Raw genomic sequence first — 26,379 nt, 5'->3', positions numbered from 1 at the left:
TGAAGGACAGTTTACTGCCTCTTTGATTCATTGCTCCATCAAATCCAATCTTCTTTACAGAAAACACAGGAACATAAGAAGAGCTGCTGTACCTAAAGGCTGTAATATCGGCTATTTTTTTTAAAGATCTCCCACCTTGAATTCGTATGCAATTCATATATGCAGGATTTATATTTGAAATCAGAAAATAATATTTTTACAATTGAAAAGTAAAATCTAAGAGAGAATAAAGGGGAAAATTAGGTGAGCCAAGAACTCTGCAATGAAACACTGCAAGAGGAAATGAATAAAAGCCTTTAAGGGAAACACACATTTTAGAGTTGAAATGAGTTTTTAAAGGGACAAACCAAGTGGTGTGACCGTTTTGTTTGCTGTCGTTGAGGCAGCCTGTCATATACAGTACTCTAAGCTTGTTTTTATATTCTCGTTTATTTGACCTGTGTTTGCAGAATAGACATAAAGATAGACATAAACATGGAAGAAAACAGACATAAGACGATAATATAGACGTAAGAGAAAAATGAAAGGCCACTAGTAAACAGATTATACAAAAGGTTTAAAACATAGTCTAAATTGGTTAAACATGTATTTTGTCTGTATTTCAGATATCTCTACTTAATATGTTAAGTTCTTAGGCAAATAATTGCACATCTGAGAGGTGATAATGACAATTTTACCAGAATCCTACGGAGTATCTCAAACTCCTTTCAAATTCAGTGTGGTCCACTTATTGACGCTGATTGTATGAGGTGTAGTCCAAGAGAAAATACCATTTAATAAATATGCACAAATCTACAAGGAGATTTCTGAGCACAAAAAAAACTTCAAAGTATTCTGTATATTGCCTTGTGTTACTGTATGATATTTCTGTTATTTCTGTTAAGAGTCAGTGAATATTTTCAGACGTTAAAGTTGATCAAATCTAAAAAGAGACGAATGGTATCTGGTATCAATTATAATCACTATCAGATGTGAAGAAAATACATGATTCATGTAAACTATTGATTTATGTAAACTATTTATGTAGTCATCGTGGGCCTATGATGCCCCCAGTATTCATTACTCAGCTGAGTATCAGTGATACAAACATTCACTCAAGGTCAGATACAGGACAGGCAGATATTAGCACAAGGTAGATCCCGGTCGTCACCTCAAGCATGACACATGTAACTTTGCATTCCCCAATGCACCACATCCCTGAACCTACAACGACATTGTTCTGTGACGGAAGTCTGTAGAATCAGAGCGAAGATGACAGCCGGCAACGACTTTTCCAAAAACAGCTCAGCCGACTACTTCAAAGCACATCAAAACCTATCCCTGCTTTGATAGTTCGCTTTTAGTCAAATTGCGTCAGACAATGGGTAGTTCTAGGGGAGATGGAAGAACCCAGTATCTTGAGTGACTTTTCCCAATTTAACTAAGAGACTCTCTTTCTTTTGATTTAAATCTGGGCCTTAAGAAAAAGTTTCCTGTGTCAATATTCATACTTTATTAACTATATTAGGCATCCTCTAATTTGTAATTGTTCTTATGCTCTGACAAAAGACTATGAAAAGGTATTACCTTGTTAAGTTATATTAAAGTGAAAGGGTGGGTTTGCAAAAGACATTTACCTGATTGTGCCTGGTGGAGAGGAAGCAATCATTCAACCCATCATTCAGTCCATCCCCAAGTTCTTAGCTCTGATACCCATTAGTATTAGATAAGGGAAATTGGTAATATTGAACAACTACAAACCTTTAAACCTTATACAGTACTGTAAATAGCGAATTGGATATTTTAAGTTTGTCAGGAATGAAGATGTAAAGAAATGAAGACGTTTGCACTTTATTGCTGTTTCCATAAACTGTCATAAACTGCCATCTACTGTATAAATTATTAAAGTATTTGATTACAGACAGAAGTACCGTATTTGAAGAGCAAACACAGGTTTTTGAAACAGAATGCAGTTTAACCAGTCTCCTCTCATTTATATTAATGCTGTATGTGGTACATTGTAACATACAGTATATAGCCTGTTTGTTGCAATTTCCCCAGCAAACATGTCTAAGGCTGTAGAAAGAACTGGCTCAGAAAGACTTCAGTTCAGATCTCAGTGAAGCTGAACAGCTGAGACTTCAGGCCGGTTTCTCAGTTGCATTAAGAGGTTTAGTAAGATAAGATCATTTTATTTAGCCATATACAATTATTATTAGCCATATACAATTTCTTGCATTAGGAATTAATCTTTTCACATACCCCAGCTTGCTCTCCATGAGATACACAGACAGGGAGAGAAGCTTTGGGTCAGAGCACAGGGTCAGCCATTGTACAGCACCCCTGGAGCAGTGGGGTTAAGGGCCTTGCTCAGGGGCCCAACAGAGTGGGATTCCTCTGCCAGCTGTGGGATTTGAACCGGCAACCTCCCAGCCACAGGAGCAGATCCTTAGCCACAGAGCCACCACTCCATCCCTAGCTACTGACCCTAGTAGCTCTTTGGCCAGCAAGCTCTTTGTGAAAAGGAGCCTTTCTACAAAGCTACTGTAGATGCTGCAGCTCAGTGAAGAGTCTGTGAAGGAGAACATGAGTTAGAACAGGGGTCAGTAAAAGACCCAGGCGGAAGAAGAGAGCACAAGAATCTGAAAGAAGATTCAGAATTAAAATAGCAGATGCTTATTTTTGTTTTGAATATATTCAACGTTGAATATAGAATTAATTTATTTCAAACTCTTGCCTTCAATGGTAATGACCCTCAACACTGTTGAAACCTAAGATCTTAAGGTAACAGCACATTTTGAATCACTGGATATTTATATTTTCTCACAACATCTTAAAGCTTTTAAGACATCGCAACTGTGGAAAGTTTTGTTTGGCCTAAGGAATACAGAGGTATTTTGCAACTCAGTTGATATGACCCGTGTAAGATGTCCTGATTATGTGTGGGAAGAAACACAGGGCAATCGCGATCGTGATGCACTTCAGTGAAAGATCAGATAAAGCCTGCAGATCAAAAATGCACATCTTCAGCATAAAACTACATCTGCTGTCCTTATTACACAGTCAGAATTACTTTCTTCACTGCATCCTTTCTCTCTCTTTATTATAGCGCACACTTCAAATCCAACAGTTCAGTGAGCTTTCCCACATCCCTAGTCTTGCGGCGCATTGTACTGCCCATAACATACTGTACTTGTAGGGGATGCCGATACTACAGATAGGTTTTACAAAGCATGCGTTTGGTTTATTTCAAAATAACTACCACGGGATAAAAAAAATGATTCAGGCAAACAACCAACATCCAAAGATTCAGATAGTTCCAAGGATTAGCTTAAAAAAATGACAGCTCCTGTTTTTAGAAAGCTTTGGAGTGCAAGTGTAACTTTTGATAACTGAGGAGACTTGGTAGAGTTCAGTTTTGCTTTTTGTTTCAGGGCTGGGCTACATTTGAAATTAGAACAAAACTATGGTAAAATGGTCAGAAGCCAGATCCTCAATGGGAAAATACTAGGCCTATTTTATGCTGCATACTTTTCTGTTGACTGCTTAGACCTTTGAATTAATGTTCAATAGTTGGATGGCTGTGCAAATCATGTGCAGAGTGGTGCACCAAGACCACAACCCAGACACTTTGGCTGTTAAGGCCAGATTCTGGATACCGTTGGATTAAGACACCCTCCTAAAGCACTTACATGACGTTTCATCTGATGTGTATACTATAAAGTTTCCCTTAATTACACTCTCTAATGAAAATGACAAGTGAATGTACTCCTGACGTCCAAAGCATGCCTGAAAGTACAAATGCTGACACAGGGTGCTCTAGTATTATATAAGTACCGTGAGAGCTTATTCAAAAAGAACAACAGACTTTAAGGGGCAGCATTCAGCCACCTTTGCCACTAAACGTTCTACAGACGTTTTCCCAGCACTATGAATTTTCAATGAAGTTATGTTCCACACACATATATAAGTGCAGCTTATGAGATGCCTAACATGCTTCCCTTTGATTCTGTAGAACTGGGTCATTTGTAATCATGGCAGAAATTGATTTACCTTTGAAAAAATATTAATTGTGAAGATAAACTAAACATATTACATTCTGAAAAGCCAACAAAAACCAAATGGACTCACACAAGAAAAATGGAGAAGTGGGGAGTAATTGAGAGGTGGAAAAAGCATCTGACTATGCTATAATCTTTTAAATATAGCCCAGTTTTCTTTTCATACTACTTAACAATAATTTACACTTTTATTATATAGGGTACAGTGCAGATACGTAGCTCATAATGAGAGAAGTGGCATGTGGCATGGTTGCCAAGGGAGACAGAAACAGGCTATTTGGATAAAAGAAGTTCAAAGAACACAAATAGTAACCAAGGAACAGTGAGATCACATTTCAGGTAGTCTCAGGTTATCTCCAGGCAGTGTAGTGGTCTATAATTCCCTGATATTTATTGGTTTTGTGTTGTACATTTTTATAAACAAGATCCAATATTGGATCAGATTTCAATGCTATGTAAGCCAATAGTTTTGTTCCACACAACTTTTACACCACCTTCCTGCTTTCTCTGATTGGCATTGCATCTTTCAAGATGAATCATGATCCCTTATTCTCAAATTTCTTGCAAGGTCAGATGATGACTTCTGTATTTTTATCGATTGTCACTTTACTTACATTATTCAACTGTGCTAACGTCTGTATTGCCAGCTCACAGTATTTTGCACAACAATAAACGGAATGATTTGGATACCAAAGCTTTTTTGCAGTTGCATTTTTCCTCAGCATTTAAACAATCCTGGCACCATACAGTAAGCTCTTTCAAATGCAGATGAGAAAAACCTTTTTTTTCTTTTTGTCTAATTACATGGTAAACAAAGAGCATCAGTCTTGACAAACAGTAGTTTACATCACCTCTGTGGAGGAAGATGGGAGAACACGTACAGCAAATTTATCCAGTACTTACAGAGGTTTCTTTTTATTGTCATTTCATCGAGCGACAAAACAAGAAATGATTAAAACCGTTTAATTCTCAGCCTTACTAAAAACAAGCTATTTCAGCTTTTATCAAACGTATTATAGTCATAATGTTTTTGCAAAACTCATTTCCTCCAAAAAAATCCATTGACTGCTCAGGTAACACAGGAACCACTGCGCTTCATTCTCTAGTGTAGCGTCCAACAAGCTCCAAAGCAACTTTCCCAAGTAGATCCTATTTCTTTAACTGAACAGATTACATTTCTGCTATAGAATCTTAGGTTTTCGGTTTGTAAAAATAAGGTTTAGAAACTGTAATATGATCCCATGGGTTCAACAGCAAGTGACTTCAGCCACTGCCAGTGATGTTAGCAGGTCTCCTGTTCTTGTTACCTATATTTTAGAAGTGAGCAGAAAAATAACTTCAAGTTAGTCAAGGTAGTCTGTGAGAATGTTGTGCAAATGATCCACCTGGCCCTACAAACAACTTTATAATCTGTTATAAGCCTTTAACCTAATGGTGTTTACACTGGCCTTAGAAAAAAGTTATCATTTGCTGGTGGATTCTGCATGTAGTCAGAGTAACCACAATAGTTCACAGGTATAAGGATTCCTATGATGCAATCCCACTAATTTTACAGATTCTGTACTTCACAAAAACAATAGACCATGGATCGGTCATAATACAAAAGCTAAAAGAGGCTAATTACGTTTTCACTTTGTACTGTGAAATCAGAAGAAAGCTGTAAGTAATGCTAGTTGTCACAAGAGTGGAAAGTAGATATGTTTCTTTAGCTTCCCTTTTCCCCTTAGAAACAACTTCAATAAGCCGACAAATAAAGTGTTATTTGTATAATGAAATCTAAATGACCAGAGAAATAAACAGAATAGATCTCACTAGTCTAGCAGATCATCCAACTGCTGCACTGGTGCCACCTAGTGGATAATAAAAAAACAAACCTAAATATAAGGTTCCAAAGAAAGCTCCACAGTCAAAATGTTTTTCCTCTTTTCAGCATGGAATAAACATTTACTTGTTCCTTTGCAGCCTACGCATGCTGACGCAGCTCCCTACTCGAATGATATAAATTAGTTCAGTTATTCAACTTTCAACAACCTGCATTCTTCATTTAGACCCCAGTTAAAACATGTTTCCCCCCACTTCCTATGTTGAGAAAAGGATTAGAACTGCGCTAAAGAAATCCCATTTCAAGGTGCATGTAGGCATTTATTTTAGAAAGAACCATGCCAAACACTTCAATGGATTTTTATCAATAATGCGTTAAAAGCACTATTCAGAGAAAAAACTGGCCAAGCGTAAAAACACTTGATAATGTGTATTATCCAATCATTATCTAATCTGCTAAAATAAGATAAACTAGTATATTCCGTTTATTCAGTCATCATCGCTGCTCCCTCTCCACCAGTGGCATCTTCAGAGATCTTCAGATCCTCCAGCATTTCCATCAAAGATATCCTTGGTGCACCATCATCATCAGTGTCGCTTTCCACAGGGATTCGTGAAGCATCTGGAAAAGCACATTTCGTGATTTTTTGCACAAAAGTCTATGGGTTGACTGTAAGTGTTCCACCTTGTATAAAAAATGTATAACTTCATTGTGGTTGCTTTTAATGATTCTCTCCTGTATGTGTAAAGATTTAGAACCTACAGTAGGCCAGCAGCCATATCACCCTCACAACTCACAACTGGAAACCCACTGAAGCTCAGCAGGGGTGAGCCTGGTCAGCACCTGGATGAGAGACCTCCTAGGAAAAACTAAGGTTGCTGCTGGAAGAGGTGTGAGTGGGGCCAGCAGGGGGACGCTCACCCTGCAGTCCATGTAGGTCCTAATGCACCAGTATAGTGATGGGGACACTATACTGTAAAAAGGCGCTGCCCTTCAGATGAGACGTAAAACTGAGGTCCTGACTCTCTGTGGTCATTAAAAATCCCAGGGTGTTTCTCGAAACGAATAGGGGTGTAACCCCGGCATCCTGGTCAAATTTCCCATTGGCCCTTACCAATTATGGCCTCCTAATAATCCCCATCTATGAATTGGATTCATCATTCTGTGCTCCTCCCCACTGATAGCTGATGTTTGGCGAGTCTACTGGTGTACATCATCCAGGTGGGGCTGCACGTTGATGGTGGTGGAGGAGAGTCCCCATTACCTATAAAGCACTTTGAGTGGAGTGTCCAGAAAAGTGCTATATAAGTGTAAGGAATTATTATTATTACTACTACTAGTTAGGAAATACTTGTGCCACCTCTGCTTACCTCTAAAAATGTTAATATTCTTCCTAAGAGCTTCATCTTCTTCCAGGTCTTCCAGGAAATCTTGATATTGCCTAAAGAAAAAAAAATACACTTTAAATGTTGCATGCAGTGAAAACTGAGTGTGTGGGGAGCCAAAAATATAAAGTGCTCCATACCTGTCAGAATGCCTCTCCTATCTTACATCTCCATCCATTTACACAGCTGTGCATTATACTGAAGCATCTGAGTTAAGTGCTTTGCTCAAGGGTGCAACCTCAGTGTTACACAACCTTCTCTGAACCTTAAGCTCAGAGCTCTAACCACTACACCAGGAAAAGTTGTATACTTCAAGGTGATGCTCACCAGGGAACAAACATGAACACAATGATAAAAATCTGGTGCACTGTAGTACTGCGATCAGCATTCCATTAATTATAAGAGCAGTGAGCCAAACGTAGCTTTGAAGAAGTTTGTACAAGCTCCTGTACAGGATCAGTAGCCAAGGAACTTTTTCAATCTAATATCTAACTAACATTACATAAAGCTCTAAGGGTGTTCACACCAATTTCAGTGTCAGATTTATTACACGTCAGCTCATCCACATCAGCGCAAAACCTTTAATAAAGGAGACAAAAGAAAGCAGGCCGGAAGAATTCTGCTGTACCTTTCATCATCCGTGTCCATCCCCTCGCGGTCTTTCTCCATTTCCTTCAGCTTCCAGTTCCTGCGTCTCTGGCGCTTGTTTCGGTCATAGCTCTTCTTAATTAGCACCTAGCACAAAATGAAATTCAAATTTTCACATTCTCCTTTCCACATGTTTGGGAAGTGCTATTGTGAACTGCTATAGCAACAGCCATGGTTAATCGGTTTTACAACAAATCTAGTCACAAGGGTCACAAATAAATTAAGAGCCAAATGTCCACCCGTGTGTCAGCCTCACACAACAACACTTTGCAAGAAAATGCAAATATCACATGAATATCACATTCCTTCACAGTAAGCATAACAGCTAAAGAAAAAGTCAAGAATTTCACAGATGGTTATTAAACACAAAGAAAAGAGAGACAATGGCATCTATACGTTTATCCTAGTTTTAGTTAAAAAGTGTTCTATAATTTATGCTGCCGAATCCCATCAGCAAAAGTCTCAGTGACAACAAAAGGCCACAAGAGGTCAGTATTAGCCACAAAACTTTTCAGGGAAAAAAGTTAATCAACTACAACTAGTTTATGTATGTAACATACTTTATGTATGTTTGTGGACACTCCACTCAAAGCGCTGTACAGGTAATGGGGACTCCCCTCCACCACCAATGTGCAGCCCCACCTGGATGATGTGACAGCAGCCATAGTGTACCAGTACGCTCACCACATATCAGCTATCAGTAGGGAGGAGAACAGAGTGATAAAGCCAGTTCATAGATTATTTAAGGCCATGATTGGTAAAGACCAGGGGGAAATTTGGCCAGGACTCCGGACTCGAGTAACACCCCTACTCTTTTCGAGAAACACCCTGAGATTTTTAATGACCACAGAGCGTCAGGACCTCGGTTTTACGCCTCATCCGAAGGATAGTGCCTTTTTACAGTATAGTGTCCCCGTCACTATACTGGGGCATTAGGACCCACACAGATTGCAGGTGAGCACCCTGTACTGGCCCCACTAACACAACTTCCATCAGTAACCTTATTTTTTTCCCCAGGAGGTCTCCCATCCAGGTACTGACCAGGCTCACACCTGCTGAGCTTCAGTGGGCTGCTAGTGGCGAGTTGCAGGGTGATATGGCTGCTGGCCATGTGTGGCTACATGGCTTTATGTAAAATTAATTTTGAGCTTAAGAAAGAACCTAGATCTACCTTCATACAAAAATTTAGCATTGTAAAACAAACAGCGCTTAAAAAAAAAAACTGTGGCTGGAACTACTTCTCAATCTACAGTATTCTGCATTAAGTATCAGTCTATTTGTGTTTAAACAGATCAAAACCAAAACAAAACAGCATTTCCCAAACCCCACACCCCCAGCCCTAGTCTCCTAGCGAAGGACACCCAAGATGAAGTGAGAGCTGGTAGAAATGAGCCAATATTAAGATGTGACCATGTCGTGCCGGGGGAGCAACTGCGGAGGCTGCCAGCAACACTGGATACAATAAAAATACATTTTTATCATCAGGAATGATGAAAGAGGAAAAAGAGTAAAAATCTCTAAAACCTACCACATCAGGAACATGATGAGGGTTCATCTTGTTCACAAACTCGTCATTGATGTTGGCATTGGCCAGGTCAAACCTGCACAAAGAAAGGGAATTTCATGCCTTTTGAATTAAAGGAACAACTTTATTTATTTAAATTATTTAAATGCTAAAGGGACTGTGTAGACAATTTGTTTCCAATTTGTTTCAACTTGGTCCACAGCTGGGACACGCAACCCTACTGCACAGCGTTTCCTTAAGCCTACCCCAAAACAAGATCCCCGTGGTTGAGCAGGTGTCCCAGGAAAGTGCGGCAGTGATACTGCTGGCTCGTGTCCATCTCCGAGGTCTTCTGCACCCACACTTCGGCAAGGGTGTGCTGAAATTGCCAAAACGATGAGCTTTTGTTCTCAACTTTTGTCACCGCATTAGAGAGAAATTGAAAAAAAATACTACACTGCTGTTGACAGTAGGGAGGAAGGTGGCATCAAAAGATTGACAATATACCAAAACTAACAAACCTATACAAACATTATATTTGCTAATGAATGCACGTTGCTACGTATTTCTCTGCAGTGCACATACAAACAAGTCGTCCTCCTCTCCTAAAAGGACTGCAATACATATAGTGCAGGGGCAAACAATTTTCTGCTTCTTCACTTTTCTTCTCCATAATGGACTCGTCGGGGCAATTCAACGTTTCAGCCAGACGATCTACTGTGCAGCACTAGACACAATGCACAGTGGGCATGGCTGTAGCCTGATCAGTGTCGCCGGAGTGTCAATTATATTTTTAAACAGGCCAGAAATGTTTCCCAGCTGCCAAAAAGATTGCCCTTACTTTATTCGACTTCATTCCAGCGCCAGCTCCTTGCTTGTGATCGCGGATAATTTCTACGTCCATCACAATAAACTCCTCCAGCTGCCGTGGGCTGCAGAGGCTATGGAACGGGTAGCGCCAGTAGGTGTTTCCATCAACCTCAGCAACTACGGGTACAGTAAAGTGACAATTACATTTTCAAACAAAATTCAGAAACGCTGTTGAACACTGACATTCCCAAGGAAGAATCAACTTTTGGAACAAAAAAAATCTCTGCGAACACATTTTTTCATCTAAATCACACTCCAAATATGCTCATTTTAAAAATGCTTTGCTTGTTAAATTTTAAAAAAGAGCATGCTTTGTACGACTAGTACCACAGACAGCTGGATTAGTTATACTCTTCTCCAAGTGTCACATCCTCCGTTAAATATACTGTAGCTGCAATTTGTGTTACTGATATTAAAGTAGAAATGCAGATATAACAAGAACGGAAAAACTGAAGCATTATTTTAGAACACAAAGATAATTTTTTAAACAGATGTTAACAACCTCCTGGGACTCCTATTTTAGCATCCTGAACAATTTCGCTGATGCCAACAGTACTGGAAAAACCACAATCATTCAAGACTCGCCAAGAGTGGCTCTCAATCGGTCTTAAGGGCCACTGCATAGCCCTAAACACCAGGTTCTAAAAGAACCTAAAAAAAAGAGAATACGTGTGCTGTTTAAAAGGTGAACAGTTTACATTATTGTTAGCAAATCTGACACTTATTATATTTTGGCTCCCAGAGCAAACTTCACCATGTAGTCTAGGTTACAGCCTATGAACCAAACCAGATTTGCCAAGAGCTAAATCACATTATTTGCCTTTTGGGAACATCTATGTGTAAAGTTTCAGTTACTGTTTTGTTGTGTATGGCCCACAATCCCTCCTGATGAGTTAAAGAGGCCAGAAGGCAGCAGGTGGTGGCTGAAGCAGACATCTCTCTGAAGGACTTACTCTGCAGAGTACTGGGGTCAATGAGGTGAATGGTGCTCGTGACCCTGATGCACACGCAGATCTGACCCATGTTTCCCAGGCTTTGGGCCAGACGGGGCGACAGGCACACTACATTGTCCTGGACGAGACAAGAGAAACCAGCTCTGTTTAAGCTGTGCAGACAATACCCCTCCACACACCTTTTTCCCCACTTCCCACATGTAAAACACTCGCTCCCAGCCTTAACAATGAGCGACACCCAGATTCTAATCTGATATCAAAGCAGAGAGGAAGCACAAGCGGAAACCTCTTGTTTAAATATTTATAAGCTTGCAATTTACAAAAAAAATAAGTTGAGTCAATAAGCATTTATTTCAATATCTTCCTCTGCTGATTTTCTAAGCATTCTTAAAATCTCATCAGAACAAGTTCATCTTTTGGTATTTTGGCGTTTCTTCACATTGCCACAGTTCATTCAAATAAAAAAAAATAAGTTCACCTTGCACACAGGTACGATTTCTACGGAGAAAGTACTTTTGTAGTTGTACGTGTTAGAATGGATGTCATGAGAAATCAGTCTCTGTGATGCTTTAGACCTTCAAAAATAAGAGAGAAAAAATGAAACTGTTTGGTATTTGTTTGCATAACAAAAAGTTACAAACAAGAGAAGGCCATTCAGCCCATTAGAGCCTTATGGAAGTTCGCACTAATCAATATTTTCCTACAAAGAGCTGCTATTGTCTTTTTCCATTTTTCTTCTTTAGACTCCAAAGCGTACAAGCCCTTACTGAATGCCAACAATTACATTTGGTTCTGATTTTATTACTTAAATGTATAAACTTTATGTAGTGAAAGGCAACAAAGACATATCATTCCTAAGCAATATTACAGAGGTTTTACCTGCATGGGACTGTGCACTGCAAGAAATCCACCATTTTTTGTGCATTTTGCTTTGAACCGTAGTAAAAATCAATGCCCTCTGTGAAGAAAGCAATACACACTTGTTATGTATTATTATGTATAGATAAAGTACAAATTGATTTCTAATGACTAATAAAGTATTTAATATGGACTACATTATCATTACAGTATGCAATGAGAAACTCCTTTCTTCATCAGTAATTTGTTTATCCCTGGTAAGAGCCATAGCAACTTGGAGCCTATCTTAGAGGCATAAGACATGCAGTAGGCGAGACTGCACCTGGGAAGGAGCACTGAAAATTGAAAGAACACTGAAAGTGTCTTGACACTAATTAATTAGCCAGAATGCTTTCAGAGAGTGGGAGGAAAAAGGAGACCAAGATCGACCAAGAGTCCAGAACTGAATTCAGGACCAAGGAGTTGTGAAGCAGCAGACCTCACTGTCACACTTGCTAGAAAAATTAATGAGAGTCATTTTGAAAATATGGAAACGTTCTTTTAAGACATACAATTTACAATAAGTACATTAAGTTTTAACTATCCAAAACTCCAAAGTTATGAAGCACCATAAATTTTATTACCACTTTATGAGCATTATTAAACATTTCATTAAGTTGGTGATTTGTAAAAAATGCTGAAGTTTTAACGTATTGAAGGACATGTTTAAGCAATGACATACCGTGGATTTCCTTAATACGAAGTGTATTCTGATGTAATTTATGCTTCAGAATCAGCTGCTCAAGGTAGTAGAACGTCTTCTTATGAACAGTCTTTAATAAAAGTAAAGACAAACAAAAGTAATAAAGTATGAACAGGTCAGAACATGTCTAAAACTGCTACAGCACTTCAGTAATGTAACAAAGTCTAGTTTTAAAGATATATAAAACACTTCTAAGAATGCACCTCAAATTTTATAAGGTGCCAAACAGGCAAGAGCAGACTTTATAAGCTTGTTTAAAAACTTTAAAACACAATGTTACAGATCTCTGTAAAAGTGGACATGGTTGGCCTATAAAAATTCTTTATTGTTTTGGAGACCAACTTAAATTGAATTAATAATGAGTACTCTCCCTTGTAGTTACTGCAGCACATCAATATGCAGTTTGCAGTCAAATTTCTCACCAAATACTGACGGAATAAAAATGCCCATGTGCTTTTGGCAGGCTGTAACTGCTAAACTACCTTTTGTTTCTGTTGCTTGAATCTGTGAAATGTATATTATATAAATCTGCCCTATGTTTACTTTAAAAGGCACTTAATGCCACTCATCTAAAGCGTTTCCATTCTCATTTCTGGAGCCATCAAAACCATACAGTCTGGCATTTTGAATACTCTGGCTTCATTATTCTGCACATGACAGGCTTTGTCTTCCCAGTCGGTGTGTAACTGAAACCTCCTCTATTTGAAGCAAATAACCATCTGCTAGGAGTCTGTCTGACTGACGGACCTGCCAAGAATCTGAGCTAAGTGGTCCCACACTAGCAGGTCAATCCGTCTGCTGACTCCATAGCAGACAAGTCTATTAAAACAGCCTGAGACTAGAGGACACAATGCCCTCAAGGAGCAGCGTGTTTAACATCAGAATGCCCACAGAGCAGAGCGACCATACCCATTCAGATGTTTTTTAATCATATCGCCAGTAGGAGTCATACTGGGAACCAAGCAGAACAGCACAAAACAAAAATCAGGTGAGAAAACATTACTGATGATATATTCTTATGAGACTCCTTTTCCACAAAGTCTCAATGGCTGCAGTGTAGCATGTTGTACATCACAGTCCATGACTGCTGCTCATTCTACAATACACCGTGGTGTATTATGACATGGCCACTCATCTCCACACCTCCACTCCCCAGAAACGATTTTTAAAATACTGACCTTCTGCCTGACTTGTACTACTGCCTTCCAGTAATCCTTGGCTTCAACACGGTGACAGTCATCACACATCTGTGGCTGGATGACAAACTCGATGACAAATACCTGCTGCAGGATCGCTCCGTTCATGACCTGAACGGCGATTACACAAGAAATGAAGAACATCAGTTCAGCCCCTTCCGATACCATGCAGTACACCTTAAAACACCCAAAGGAAGGTGTAAGGCTTAACAGCTACAAAGTCAAAACCAAAGAGAGGATCCATTCAGTCAGATCACACTTGCACTCACCTCTTTCTGTACTGAGAGCTTCAGTTTAATTCTTTTAGAATGTGGCTCAGTCCACAGGAATCCTGCATCTATCAGACGAACCTAGTTTAACAAAAAAAAACAAAGCATATGTTTGAGAGTTTGGCAGCAACGACCACTTCACCTTTAATGTGATGTTTCCTGTACTTTTTTTCCTATTTGGGACTGCCCTAACTGAGAAAATCCCCCCTCTATTATAAATTATACTGAAGGGTATATTCCAGCATATTTTATATTCATTCATCCACTCACTGACATATTTTTTCAGGCATTTTTAGTATCATAAAACAATAACCACAGGTAATCTTATATATATATTTAATGAGCTGTAACATTTCATCTGATCGGCTGTAGTCATGACTTTCAAAACCAGTAACATTAATGAGAATTATCACAACAACAGTGTTAATTAAGAGACAGATGGAGTTAAAACTATACACTATGGATGTAACCAGAACCCAAAGTAATGGTTACCACATCTATATACCTTACTCATTGATGCTTTCAGTTTCTTGAGACACAAGGCAAGCAGTTCTCTGGATTCTAAAGCACACTGTATCCATGTTCCAGGAGGCTGCAGGTACCTAAGAAAAAATGCAGTACCATATTCACTTGGAAATGCAGTTAAGGTAAAGTACTACATATAGAATTCTGATCACACTTATGCGTAAACTAGTTACTGGTGAACACATTAAACAGTTAAGTGACAATACAGCCTGAGTTTCTTGCCATTAACTCTCACATTACAAATGTCTGAACTATAACTGGAACTCAAGACAATATAAAAAAACAGAAAAAAAAAGAAATTGCACCTTTCGCACTGCTTGCAAAAATGAACAGAGACTTGCTTAGGAATCCCTTCAGTGATGTCAACTTGAGTTCGCAAGCAAGCAACACACATATTGGCTGGATTCGGGGGTATTGGGGTACCACACTCACAGCACAAGCTAAATGAGAACAGAGGGAAAATTTTTCATGTTAAACAACTGTCATTCTACATCAAAACAAAAATCAAACTTGTTTCTAACAGACTTAGCATTGCAACAACTATACCCAATGAAAGATAAAACTAATTAAACCTGGATTTATTCAAAAGTACTCTCGTTGCTGATGCACTGATTTGCTCTCATGCTGCTGTTGCCAGAAAGCATTTCCATGGACTGATCTCCCTGTACTGTCAAATTTCTTTTTGATGTTTTAATACACACGCATGTCTTCGATACTCACATGTTGCCCTGAATGTTGCTTGCTGGGGTTTTCATATACTCCATCCTCTTCACTTCTCTCTCTTAAACGGACAAATAATATACAATATTTAAAAAATACGTCAACCAGCCCACACACCTAAAGTATGAGAAGCAAAATGTATATCTGTTATTTCTGAGTAAAACATGGTATGCAACTTTAAAGAATTCCGGTTGCTTATTTGCATTTTAAGTCATTTCCATCTCCCATTTTAAAGTCACATTCTGCATTAAATTCCTCCAATCGCACAATCGCACAATCGCAAAATGAATACGCTATACCTTTAAGAGGTGACACTCCCTAAATATTTTAAACAATTTGAAATTAAGTTAAAAATGTTTAAAGTGCTTGACAAGCAGACAGAATAGTGCACGATTCAAAGACCTTATGTGCCACACCACAATTTAAGTAGTTCTCTCAACCAGAACTATACGTATTCACTTGAACTTCTTTTACCTCAAAATAACAGCCGTGTCTATCTTCCTAGCAGTAATTTTGTCCAAGCTGAGTTACATTAACTTAAGTGTCACTTAACAATCTTAATAACAACATGCATGCTCATCTCGTTGAATTTTCTTCACTCACCACGCTTTCAGCCCTGCACGTTGCCCATAAGCCACAAGACAGCCTGATGACGTAGTACACAACTAGCCGGAGTGAAAAGACCCCTACGTGCTCATTATAGCAGTCTAGAAGTGCGCCTGTCTCCAGATTTGTCAGGTATGAGGAAAAAGAATAAAAATGATTTATTTAAATATGCTTTTGTTTATTTAACAATGTAAAAAGGCACATCCACATGCTTACTAGTGATTTTATAACATTTGATATACTTTACTCCACATTTTAGATACTTTATCTAAACTTGGTGTATATTAAATAAAAATACATTTCTGAAAGTACAGGGTACGATGCTTTTTTCAGTTTCGATGCTTTTTGAACATCTCTTGAAATAGAAAATACTGTTAAAAGTTTCAGGTATCTCACTCGAGATTATTATTGGAGTTTATATCATTGTTATGTGTTTTTCTGCCTTAACTTTGGTTGATTATATTTTCTAAAAAGCAAATTTGCTGCATAATATGTATAATATCCTTAAGGGAAATTCCAGTTGCTTGCAGTAGGAATTAGCATTGCAATGAACTGATTTAAACTGTTCACCATTTAACTTCTTGGTGATTTAATGATTTAAAATAAACATGTTACTGGTATATTCTGTACCAGTTAAAGCTTTTCTATTGGAGTTCCCTCTAGATACAGCCCATGCATAAATAAAACATTACTAAATTATTTATTGTTGAGGGATCTGATTGTCCAGTCACTCTTTTATTTGGAGAGTAGTTAGTGAGGTAAACTATACTGTATAGTGCAGCAAACATAATCTGAAGTATTCTCCACTTGCCTATTTGCAAATCGTCCAAATCCTATTTGTAGAATGGTATACAATCTAGAAGGTACTGTAATAATCACTTGTCTGATTTAAGAGTAGTGATAATAGAACGTTTCTTGGAAGAAGTGTACTTATTTTATGTTACCTTAGTGAATACTGTACAAAATAAACCCACTAACTACCCTACTTATTTGACAGAGGTTTTAAAGAATTCTAAATGGAGAATATTAAATGATCATCTTTGGTGAGAGAATCATAGCAATAGAAATAGTTACATTGTTTTCAATGAAAGCATATCATTATAACCTGTTCTAAAACAGCCCTTCGATTAAAAGTGGAGTTAGTTTAACATTATGGTGAAATGCATTCCAAAGCATATACCGTTATTTTATATATTTTATATAAAGAGTAATTACTATACAGACCGGTTCTTCCAATTTATAAATATCATCAATACTGTAATATACACTTGTTTTGAGACCCCTGCTGTCTTTGAATTCCTGGAGGCTAAAGTAATGGTGCAGACACTGCGAGATTGACTCTGACAGGTGGCAGAAATCTTTTAATGTCAGTGTGATTGGACTTTCCCCGGTGAACACCATTTCCAATTCTCCACACTATTAGTATTTAAATACCCGCCAATGACAGAAAAAAATACAATCAATTAAATGTCCCGTCAGGTTTTTTTTTTTTGGAACAGTTAATGACTTATAGTGTGTGTGGGGGGGGGGAATATGCACTTGAGATTTAAAGATTGTTTGCAAATCTCTCTGCTTCCCCCCGTAAACTCTTTGCCGATACGGAGTCCGCTCCCGTTTCATTCTGTCTGTGCCTTTTCGCTCGCCGTAGGACGGGTTCCTCGTAGAAAATGCCCGTCGAGGGTAGAGCAAAACAAAAAAAAACTTAAGGGGGCGACCTCTCAGGCGGCGGCGGCGGCCCTGTGATCCGTGAACTGGGGGGGGGGGGGTCTCTGAAACCTTCTCTCTGTGCTCACGGGCGGGAGCGCGCAGAACCGCGGCTGTGTCCCGTGTCGCCCGCCCCGTTCTGAGCGCCGCGGTTCCAGGGCGCTCCACCCCGCGCGGCCCCGAATGGTAGGTTCCAGCGAGGGGAATGCTGCAGCGGCGCTTCTCGGCTCGCTTTGTGTGGGGAGGTGCTGATCGGAGAGCGGCGGCCGTCAGTTCGCTGTCAGTGGCGGGGCTAGGAAGCAGCCTCTCTCGGAAGGCGGTCCCCCCGTGTCCTTTAACTTCCCCGCTCCGCATCCCGCACATGGTTGTAGCGGCGTCGCCCGGGGTCTCGGTTGCGTGTACCGCGGCGTGAAAGGCAAGACTTTCAATGGCAGCCTTCAATGTGGGGCATTTGGCTACAGTTTTAGGCAACATCAGCTTTACCGACACCGATTCTGCAGCCTCTTCGGATCCCGCGTTGAGCACCGCTACTGCTGCATAATCACTTGTACATCACGGATGCGCAGCTTTCTGGTGAATCGACCCTGATTTTTTTTAAAAAATTATTATCATCATCATCATCATCATCATCACCATTTGCCCTCCAAAGTATGGACTGAAATTGTGAGTGGAGGAGCTGTCGTCAGTCGCGTTTCTGCGTGTATAAATGATAGAAGATACAATGACTTTGTTGTCTCTTTTGGGAAGGATCATGCGTTATTTCTTACTGAGACCAGAGACCCTGTTCCTGCTGTGCATCAGCCTGGCTCTGTGGAGTTACTTCTTCCACACGGACGAGGTGAAGACCATCGTCAAGTCCAGCAGGGATGCGGTGAAGATGGTCAAGGGGAAGGTGGCGGAGATCATGCAGAACGACAGGCTCGGGGGTCTGGATGTCCTGGAGGCGGAATTCTCCAAGACTTGGGAGTTCAAAAATCACAACGTAGCGGTCTACTCCATCCAGGGAAGGAGAGATCACATGGAGGATAGGTTTGAAGTCATTACCGATTATGTCAACAGGAGCCACCCATCCATATTTGGCATTTTCGATGGCCACGGTGGAGAGGTAAAACTGTCCTTCTTAAGCTCTGAATGAAAACTGCTGCCGGGCCGATAGACGGTCGGTTCCCCCTCACCCACTCACGAAAATGTAACGTGCTCCGTGTTTTCATGCGGTGTTTCTCGCCAGGCGTGATTCAAGTTTTTTAAAGCCGCACTGGACATATCCTTAGCCCGCTTGTGCCGCAGTTAAACATCCGTCTGCACTGTGTGGTGGACGTCGAAGTGATACTGGCTCGTTAATAAATTTCGGCTTTACAACCTGTTATATAAGCTTCCCACCCACACACCTGACTGAATTGTGATTTATTCGGGAAATAGATATTTGTTCAGTCTTGATGTTTAAAATATTCGGCAGGTTTTGATATTGCAATAGCACCTTATTGACCGCACCAGGGTTAGGTCTTCGGAAAGTACTTCAGTCGTACTACATTATTTCTTACCGACGGGCAGTAAATTCGCAGAGTCGAGCCAGATCCCAAATGCCTGTGCATTTAAAAATTTCCACTTTCACCAGACCAATCAGACAGAGAGCCATCTGTAGTGTAGCACGCCTTAAATTAAGTCAGACCATGCATGTCGCAAAAATAGTGGAAAACAGGTGAACAGCGCCTCACTTGGAATATGCGGTACTAATTTAATTAAAGAATACGGTATTTAAAAGCTCTAAACAGTAATTCAGTGAGTGATTATACTATAGCTCCCCTGGAAGCTTTCAACGGCGATTTGAAAAGATCTACGTGTAGTGGATTGTCCTGTTTTTATATTAATCTATGGTTTATTCCATAAAAATGAGCTTTGAATTAATACAAATACATTTGAACAATCTGAGATTACAGTCTGAGCCTTTAAGACACTCATCACCCTTTTGCAATGTAGTACCGTTCATAGAGGTACCTAAAATCCATAATACGTCCACCATAATAGTGACCATGGTACATCAGTTTAAATCAAAAGTTCCTACTTTGTCTTCTGGTGTCACTTAAGGATAAATAATATTGAAAGGTTAAGACGGTGGGCTTACATAAGCTGATGTACAGTAATACACACGTGTGAAAAGGTAAGGCAGTGCTTCTCTCCCATAGTGTGCTGAAATTATGTTAATCTTACGTTAAGGTAATTTATGTTTTTCCTTTTCAGTAAATAAAGTAGTTATGCTGGAAGAGATGGGTCTCGAGTCAATGTTAAAGCTAGTGTAAGAAGAAAGTCGGTTATCTTTGAAACAATTGCATTTATTATTGTAGAATAACATTTCTTTATTATAAGCTTGAATACTCACAGGTTAGCTTTTTGGGAGTCGGGAAAACGTATTTTCTTGTTCACGTAAAACTGTTACTAAATGTAGAGTACACCAACTACTGCAAAAAACTATTTAGTGTTTCTTTTTTTTTGTTGTTCACTGAAATCGTTTGCATTCGGTATTTTCAATTCTCTCTTATGCATTTGTTTTGCTGTTTCAAAATAATATTTTATTTAGAAATGATAATGTCATCTAACAAGCAAGCCAAAAGGTACTTATAATCGCATAATTGAGTTGCAATTCCTGTTCTAGAAAGCAGCCTAAACAAATTCAGTTTCCCATTCACCGTTCCAATAATTCTAGGCTTTGTGCTTAGGTTCTTGTAAACAGTGTCTCAGGATATGCCTTGGTACTGTCTAAAAACAGATTAGTAATGTATTATTTCACCTATGTTGCAACACAAAGAATGCAGCTGAAATGTTAATGAAGTATAAAGAGTCTGTAAATATGCAAGAAAATCGCTATGCCCTTTTTCACTGCCTTGAAGAAAAGGTGACAGTCTGCTTCAGTGCAAGGAGAGATCCTTAAAGGATAACTACATCAGTGTGCCATGCAAATGATGCTCTTTAAACAATACTTGACATTTGCCAGTGTTATTTTAAATGCTGACATATCAAAGTTCAGAGAAAAACTCTAGCGTTTAGTCAGAGTAATAAACAGTGCAGATAAATCCTTAGAATAGTATTCAACCTTTTAAATTAACCAAAGCTAAATGGGGAAGAAGGTAAAACTGAATAAATGAAAAACCATAATTTATACAGTTCTTTTTATAGCACAGTATCCCCATTGTGTAATTTTCCATGGCAGTATACACTATAATGCATGCCTTCAATTATACTGTTATGCATTTAACAGGTTCCCTATAGGCAGTTCATACTTCAATATAGATTGGATTTCTGTGATGTTGGTGAGATCAGGGGTCAGATTCAGGTGGATTATGAGCAGAATTTGATTGCATTCTAAAAAGTAAGCTGTCCATGCACTTTTTGTGCAGTCTCTAGAACATTTCCTATTTTGTTTTTTGAAGTCACTCCTATTTCAACATTTCCCTTGAAGGTCCTTAGAAATCTTCCTGCTTGATAATCACACACCGTTCTGGATGAAGTAGTTCAAGTAGGGAGCTGCGTCAGCACGCGTAGGCTGCAAAGGAGCAAGTAAAGGTTTATTCCCTGCTGAAAAAGGGAAGAAAAGAAACACAACATTTTGGCTGTGGAGCCTTCTTCAGGAAGAAGGCACCATTGTGGATGTGCTAGCTTGTATGAGTCTCTCAGCTGGTGGCCAGCTTCCTCTTGATCGGTCTTAGGCAGTGATGTGGATGATAATGCAGATTGAGCATGATGCCAAAACCCTGCCAAATCTCCTCAACTCTGACCATGTTGCGTGGCTCCACAGCTGTGTGATCAGCTGACGTCCCCATACTGATACCAGAGTACGTGGCGAGAATCCTGAACACTCCCATCGTTCCTTGTCTTCAGTCTTGGAAAGCCTTCCTAAAGACGCAAGTTCTTAATGTTTAGTTGTGCAGGTAGAAGGATCATGTCATGTTGTGTAGGTTTTGAAGGTACCATATACCAGAACAGACTTTGTTCTGCAATAAAATTACATTCATATTGTTCTACATTCAAGATAAGACCTAAATGTCACAGGATCTAAATTCTAAAGATTGCACATGTGTATTTTGCAATTTGAGGTGTTTCTGACAAGAAGCAAAAGAAAATCAGTAACATTTATTGATAAAGTAACCTCAATGATCAGTATTTATTCATTGTTTATTTTTATCTTTGAGGTAAAAAGATAACCGATTAAGAAGAGCAAATAATATATTTGATTAAATAAGATCATTGACATACTACAGCAGTAAGATCACAGAACAATTTAAGACTGTAATTTACATAAAAGTCTCTGTTGGTTGTTTTTAACTGTTACTAAATGATTCCTCCACATATTTGTTTTTTTAATTGGCAGATGTTTGATTTAAATGTAACAACTGAAATACTGTAGATACTGCAGGTATTCAATGATGCAAATCTGAGATTGACTCATTTTATTTTCCATCTGATGGTGGTTGCAACACTCAATTCAACATGAACGCCCCAAAGTGTATTCTGCTTTTTTCAAGCACTTGAAATGTTTTTAATTTAATTTACAGTGCTACCAGATGTCTTGCTCTTCTAGTTATACAGCTGGCATTTAGTACTCTTTTGTTTCTTTTCAGAATTGCTAGAGGATGTCGAATGTCTGCAGTAATAGTTCAATCCCCTGCAAGGTGAAGTCCGCTGGTTTCAGTTAATCAGCGATTGCATATTCAGTCTACAAGTACTTTCTTTCTGCAAAGTCTACAATGGACAGATCTTAAATCCAAAAAAAGGTTTTCTTCTTAAAGCAAGCCCTTGTCTCCACACACAGATCTGCTCAGAGTAATTACAGAAATAAGGATGCATTTTCAATGTTCAGTGACCATGAAAAGCAGTTATGATTTTAAGCCAGAATTATAAAACCACTTAAGATATAATATTTATATGTATCACTCCAAGACTAACATGCATTTGCATAAGAAGGTATATTAGGAGGTGACAGGATGAAAGTGTAATCCTTCATGTTGGCAGCACGTGTTGGTTACAATGAGAAGCCAGTCTTTACATTCAACTCTAAATCTAACCCCTGTCATGGCCTGGGTAGACTTTGGTAGTCTATTGTTAGGTGAATTAGTGTTAGAACTCAGTAATCCTCTATCTCCACATATGTCTTTAGCAGCTGCAAAGCAGACTAACAAGAAATATTACAGACTCTGTGAGGCAGCAACCAGGTTGCCATATTATAATTTTTTACATAACTGCTACAAGGCAAGTACAAGTTAGACTGCACTGTTTCATTTGCATATAAATAACATCATTTGGTTAGGGACATAGTTATGCTGACCATGACAAAATTGGTTTGGCATTGAATCAATATGGAATTAGTGAAGTCTTTTTCTATGTGGTGAGTGCGGCACCCTCATTAACCCTTTGTGCACATGACTTTGTTCTCCCAGCAATCTGGCTAATATCCTGAAAACTAGACGTGTCTGTCAGTGTCAGTGTGCTTGATTATTGCCGTTTCCTGTTCGAATACGGTCTTAATGTATGAGCAGGACGAAAAACAGGGCAAGTATTAACTGTCATAAAAATATTAAAAACAAATTAAAATCATTATCTGTGGCTTCTAGGAATAATTGCGTTTCAGATATGGATTTTTATCTGATAGTGCACAATTCATTCAGTACTAACCATATAATTTTAACTAGGTTGGCACATAGCTTATTTCTGTAAAGGAATGGGTTCAACTAACCTGTTTTTCAACAGGTGCAATCTGTGGTGCATTGTACGGTGGTCAAGCCTACTATACGTCTTCACAGTTACTTTTCTAGATAGAATACAATGAGCCGTGCATCAGCGACGCAGGTACCCACACCTTCAAGAGCCATGATGCATTCTTTGCTTGCTTGGTTCTGGGAATCCACAATTATTTTGCTTAACATTTACCTGCTGTTTAGAATAATGTCCTTGAATAAAATTATGATGCTTCTGTGATAAGACAAAATGAAAGCCTTCAAGAAAGAAATTGATATCAGGTTTTGGGTTAAAGTACTTGGCCTGTGTATTAGACCTCTCTTTCTTTTTGTAAATATAGAATATAATGTGTATGTATATAATTTCAGTATAGTTTATAGATCATGAATTCTGGTAGTTTGTGGAAAGTTCCTTCTATTGCTGTAATGTGATTTGGTTTGTGTCATGCGTGACAATTTTTATTATGAAAAGACATAAAGCGCTTCTAAAAATAGTTTTGGGCCGACTAAAGTACACATAATAACATGAGGAAAATGTTTGAATATACAGTATATGTTACTGTAACACGTTCAAGTTTATACTCCGTGTCATGAGAGAAAAGTATTATACTTTGGTGGTGTTCCTAGAGCGAGCACTATATTTGTAATATGAGGATTTTATTAATAGTCTCTAACAGGCGGTAATAGAAATGCTCAAATGCATTTTCAGTTGAATAGGAATTCACGTCTGAATCCCAGGACTGTGTGGTTCCATTCTGGACTTTGATTCTTGAGAAGAGCAGGAACACTAATGGCCATTCAGGAATTCGGCAGCCTCTCTATTAAAGATGCAGACAATTTAGCCCTTTTCTTGGTAATGTATTCATCCACCCACAGACACTTCCATCAAAGGGAATTGTGAAAAACATATCCTGATTCATGAACATGAATACGAGGAGTAACAACCAGACCCCATGAATCTACATGATCGTTTGATTATCCTAGTTTATACAAAGATATGTTTTTTTTTTCATTTTAGGCATATTTGCCTACTATTTAAATCATTACTGTGTCTACTGAAATGGTTTGAGTTGAGCTGAGATCATACTTGGTGTGTTGTACTTAAACATTGAATTCTGTCTCCATATTTCTGTTTGGCTTGTCTGATACAACGTTTGTACCTGTATAGTGTAATAATGTGAAACATTAGAATCTGAGACAACAACTATATCTAAAGTGGTTATTTTGTTGGGTTTTGAGAGGAAAATTATTCATGGTACTGCTAAGACAAAAAATCTCTTTTACTAGGGTAAAATGATCAGATGCATCAGAAATGTATCCAGAATTGTTAATATTATTGTTAATATTATTGTCTACATTTAATTGGTTTTTTAATGAAGTGCTGTCACATTTTTTTAATTATGTAACCTAGGGAAATTCAAGTATTCCACATACCCTGTTTTCAAAGATATATTTTTGTGGATTCTGTCATTAAAAAGCTGAAATTATACTTTTTTTTTCCTGAGGTGACTTGAGATAAGCACTTAGACCCGGTTCAGTGCTGTCAGGCTGATTCTTATTCACTTGGCGATCGCAGTCACCGTCTCCGCAAGGAGGAGTACCACCCTGTTGGTCGCAGGCGATTCCTGTGGCAGCAAACGAAGATCAGCGGTGTCAGACCCCGCAGACGCACTGGAAGCTCTCGTTCACTCGCTGCCAGCGGGATTGAAGTTACAGACGCTCAAGGCGGGGTCACCAACAGAGTGAGGAACGAGTAAACACAATGAAACATTCCAGCACATTCTAGAACTATTTTAGTTGAACCCCGAGTCCAGTCAGTCCCTGTCCTTGCAGGTTCTGTTGTCTTTACACAAAATACCATCTCAACCAGCATATATAGATCTTTCCCCAGTATGGAAATGGACGGTGTATACCCCATAGATTAATGGATCAAAAGATAGTATAGATAAGGCATGAATGTTAGGGTGATGTAATTAGTGGAGTACCACAGGGGTCTGTATCGGGACCATTGTTCTTTATAATACATCTCAATGATATATAGATTCTAGTAGTAATTATTTTTTAAATAAAGGTGCATATCAAGTTATTTTTTATATATTGGTTGTTTTCTCAGTTTATTGCTATCACTAATTGTTTTGCTACTTGATATTTTCTTATACTTTTTTAATTGAATGATGATGGAAAGGAGCTTTTTAGTGGTTATATTTTAGATGCTTGTAGGAAAAATAAATTATGTTTGCAAATCTGGTCTTACATTTCACCATTTTCAGAAAAAAATTAAAGTAGCCTTAAAGTTAATAGAAGTTTATTTTTTAATTCCTGCTTCATTTGTCATTTGTAATGCAGAGGTGTTTGGGAATGTGGGTTAGGAAAGGATTACCCAATCTCAAAGATAGTGGTTGAACATGAGCATGGAGCATCCTGCTACAGTTTCTTTGCTCCTCAGATGCTGTGGTGACAATCAGCCATTTGCGGGATTTTCTCTTCCAACTACTTTCTATACAAAAAATCATTTTGTTTAGCAGTTTTTCTGGGTAGCAGGAATGAAAAACTACAGGAACTACAAAAGAATATACTGTACATGCAGAACATGAATTCCTTCACACTTGCCACTGCAGTAATTAATATAGAACGTGGCCCCTGTGACTGCATTGCTAGCATTGATCTGGTCCCTTTGCAGAGAGATTGTATTTTTGAAGCAAATATTCAAGTCTGTATAAAAAGCAGTGGTTTTGTTCCTCACATTTAATTTTGAAACACTCTTATATGTCAGGCAATAGGCATTCTCTGATGGTACAGATTGAGTCACAA

The 26,379-nt window shown here is 38.7% G+C and overlaps 2 protein-coding genes across 3 annotated transcripts in view; one reads left to right on the top strand and one right to left on the bottom strand.

The window, feature by feature from the left end:
- Window positions 1-4,939: 4,939 nt before the first annotated feature.
- nmd3 (NMD3 ribosome export adaptor) lies at window positions 4,940-16,195 on the bottom strand. 2 transcript variants are annotated; one of them, XM_088914901.1, is made up of 16 exons: window positions 16,136-16,195; window positions 15,533-15,593; window positions 15,118-15,252; window positions 14,793-14,889; window positions 14,288-14,368; window positions 14,001-14,129; window positions 12,802-12,892; window positions 12,102-12,180; window positions 11,701-11,797; window positions 11,223-11,340; window positions 10,241-10,386; window positions 9,666-9,778; window positions 9,424-9,496; window positions 7,876-7,982; window positions 7,233-7,303; window positions 4,940-6,483 (listed from the first exon to the last, which is right to left on the bottom strand). In XM_088914901.1, the coding sequence occupies exons 2-16, from the start codon at window positions 15,574-15,576 to the stop codon at window positions 6,347-6,349; spliced, it is 1,518 nt and encodes a 505-aa protein (XP_088771027.1). In that variant the 5' UTR covers window positions 15,577-15,593; window positions 16,136-16,195; the 3' UTR covers window positions 4,940-6,346. The 2 variants fall into 2 exon arrangements, with proteins under 2 accessions (XP_088771027.1, XP_088771028.1); XM_088914902.1 differs by having other exon boundaries at window positions 16,007-16,139.
- A 1,869-nt stretch (window positions 16,196-18,064) lies between these two features.
- ppm1lb (protein phosphatase, Mg2+/Mn2+ dependent, 1Lb) overlaps window positions 18,065-26,379 on the top strand; it is a 52,708-nt gene continuing 44,393 nt past the window's right edge. The window contains exon 1 of the mRNA XM_088913385.1: window positions 18,065-18,947. Coding sequence (XP_088769511.1) covers window positions 18,549-18,947 — 399 coding nt within the window. The 5' untranslated portion in view covers window positions 18,065-18,548. The remainder of the gene's footprint in view (window positions 18,948-26,379) is intronic.

Source organism: Atractosteus spatula, chromosome 4 (genome assembly GCF_055471065.1).
Source record: "Atractosteus spatula isolate fAtrSpa1 chromosome 4, fAtrSpa1.hap1, whole genome shotgun sequence".
NCBI classification, from domain to species: Eukaryota; Metazoa; Chordata; class Actinopteri; order Semionotiformes; family Lepisosteidae; genus Atractosteus; species Atractosteus spatula.
This window is presented reverse-complemented; position numbering and strand designations above follow the sequence as displayed.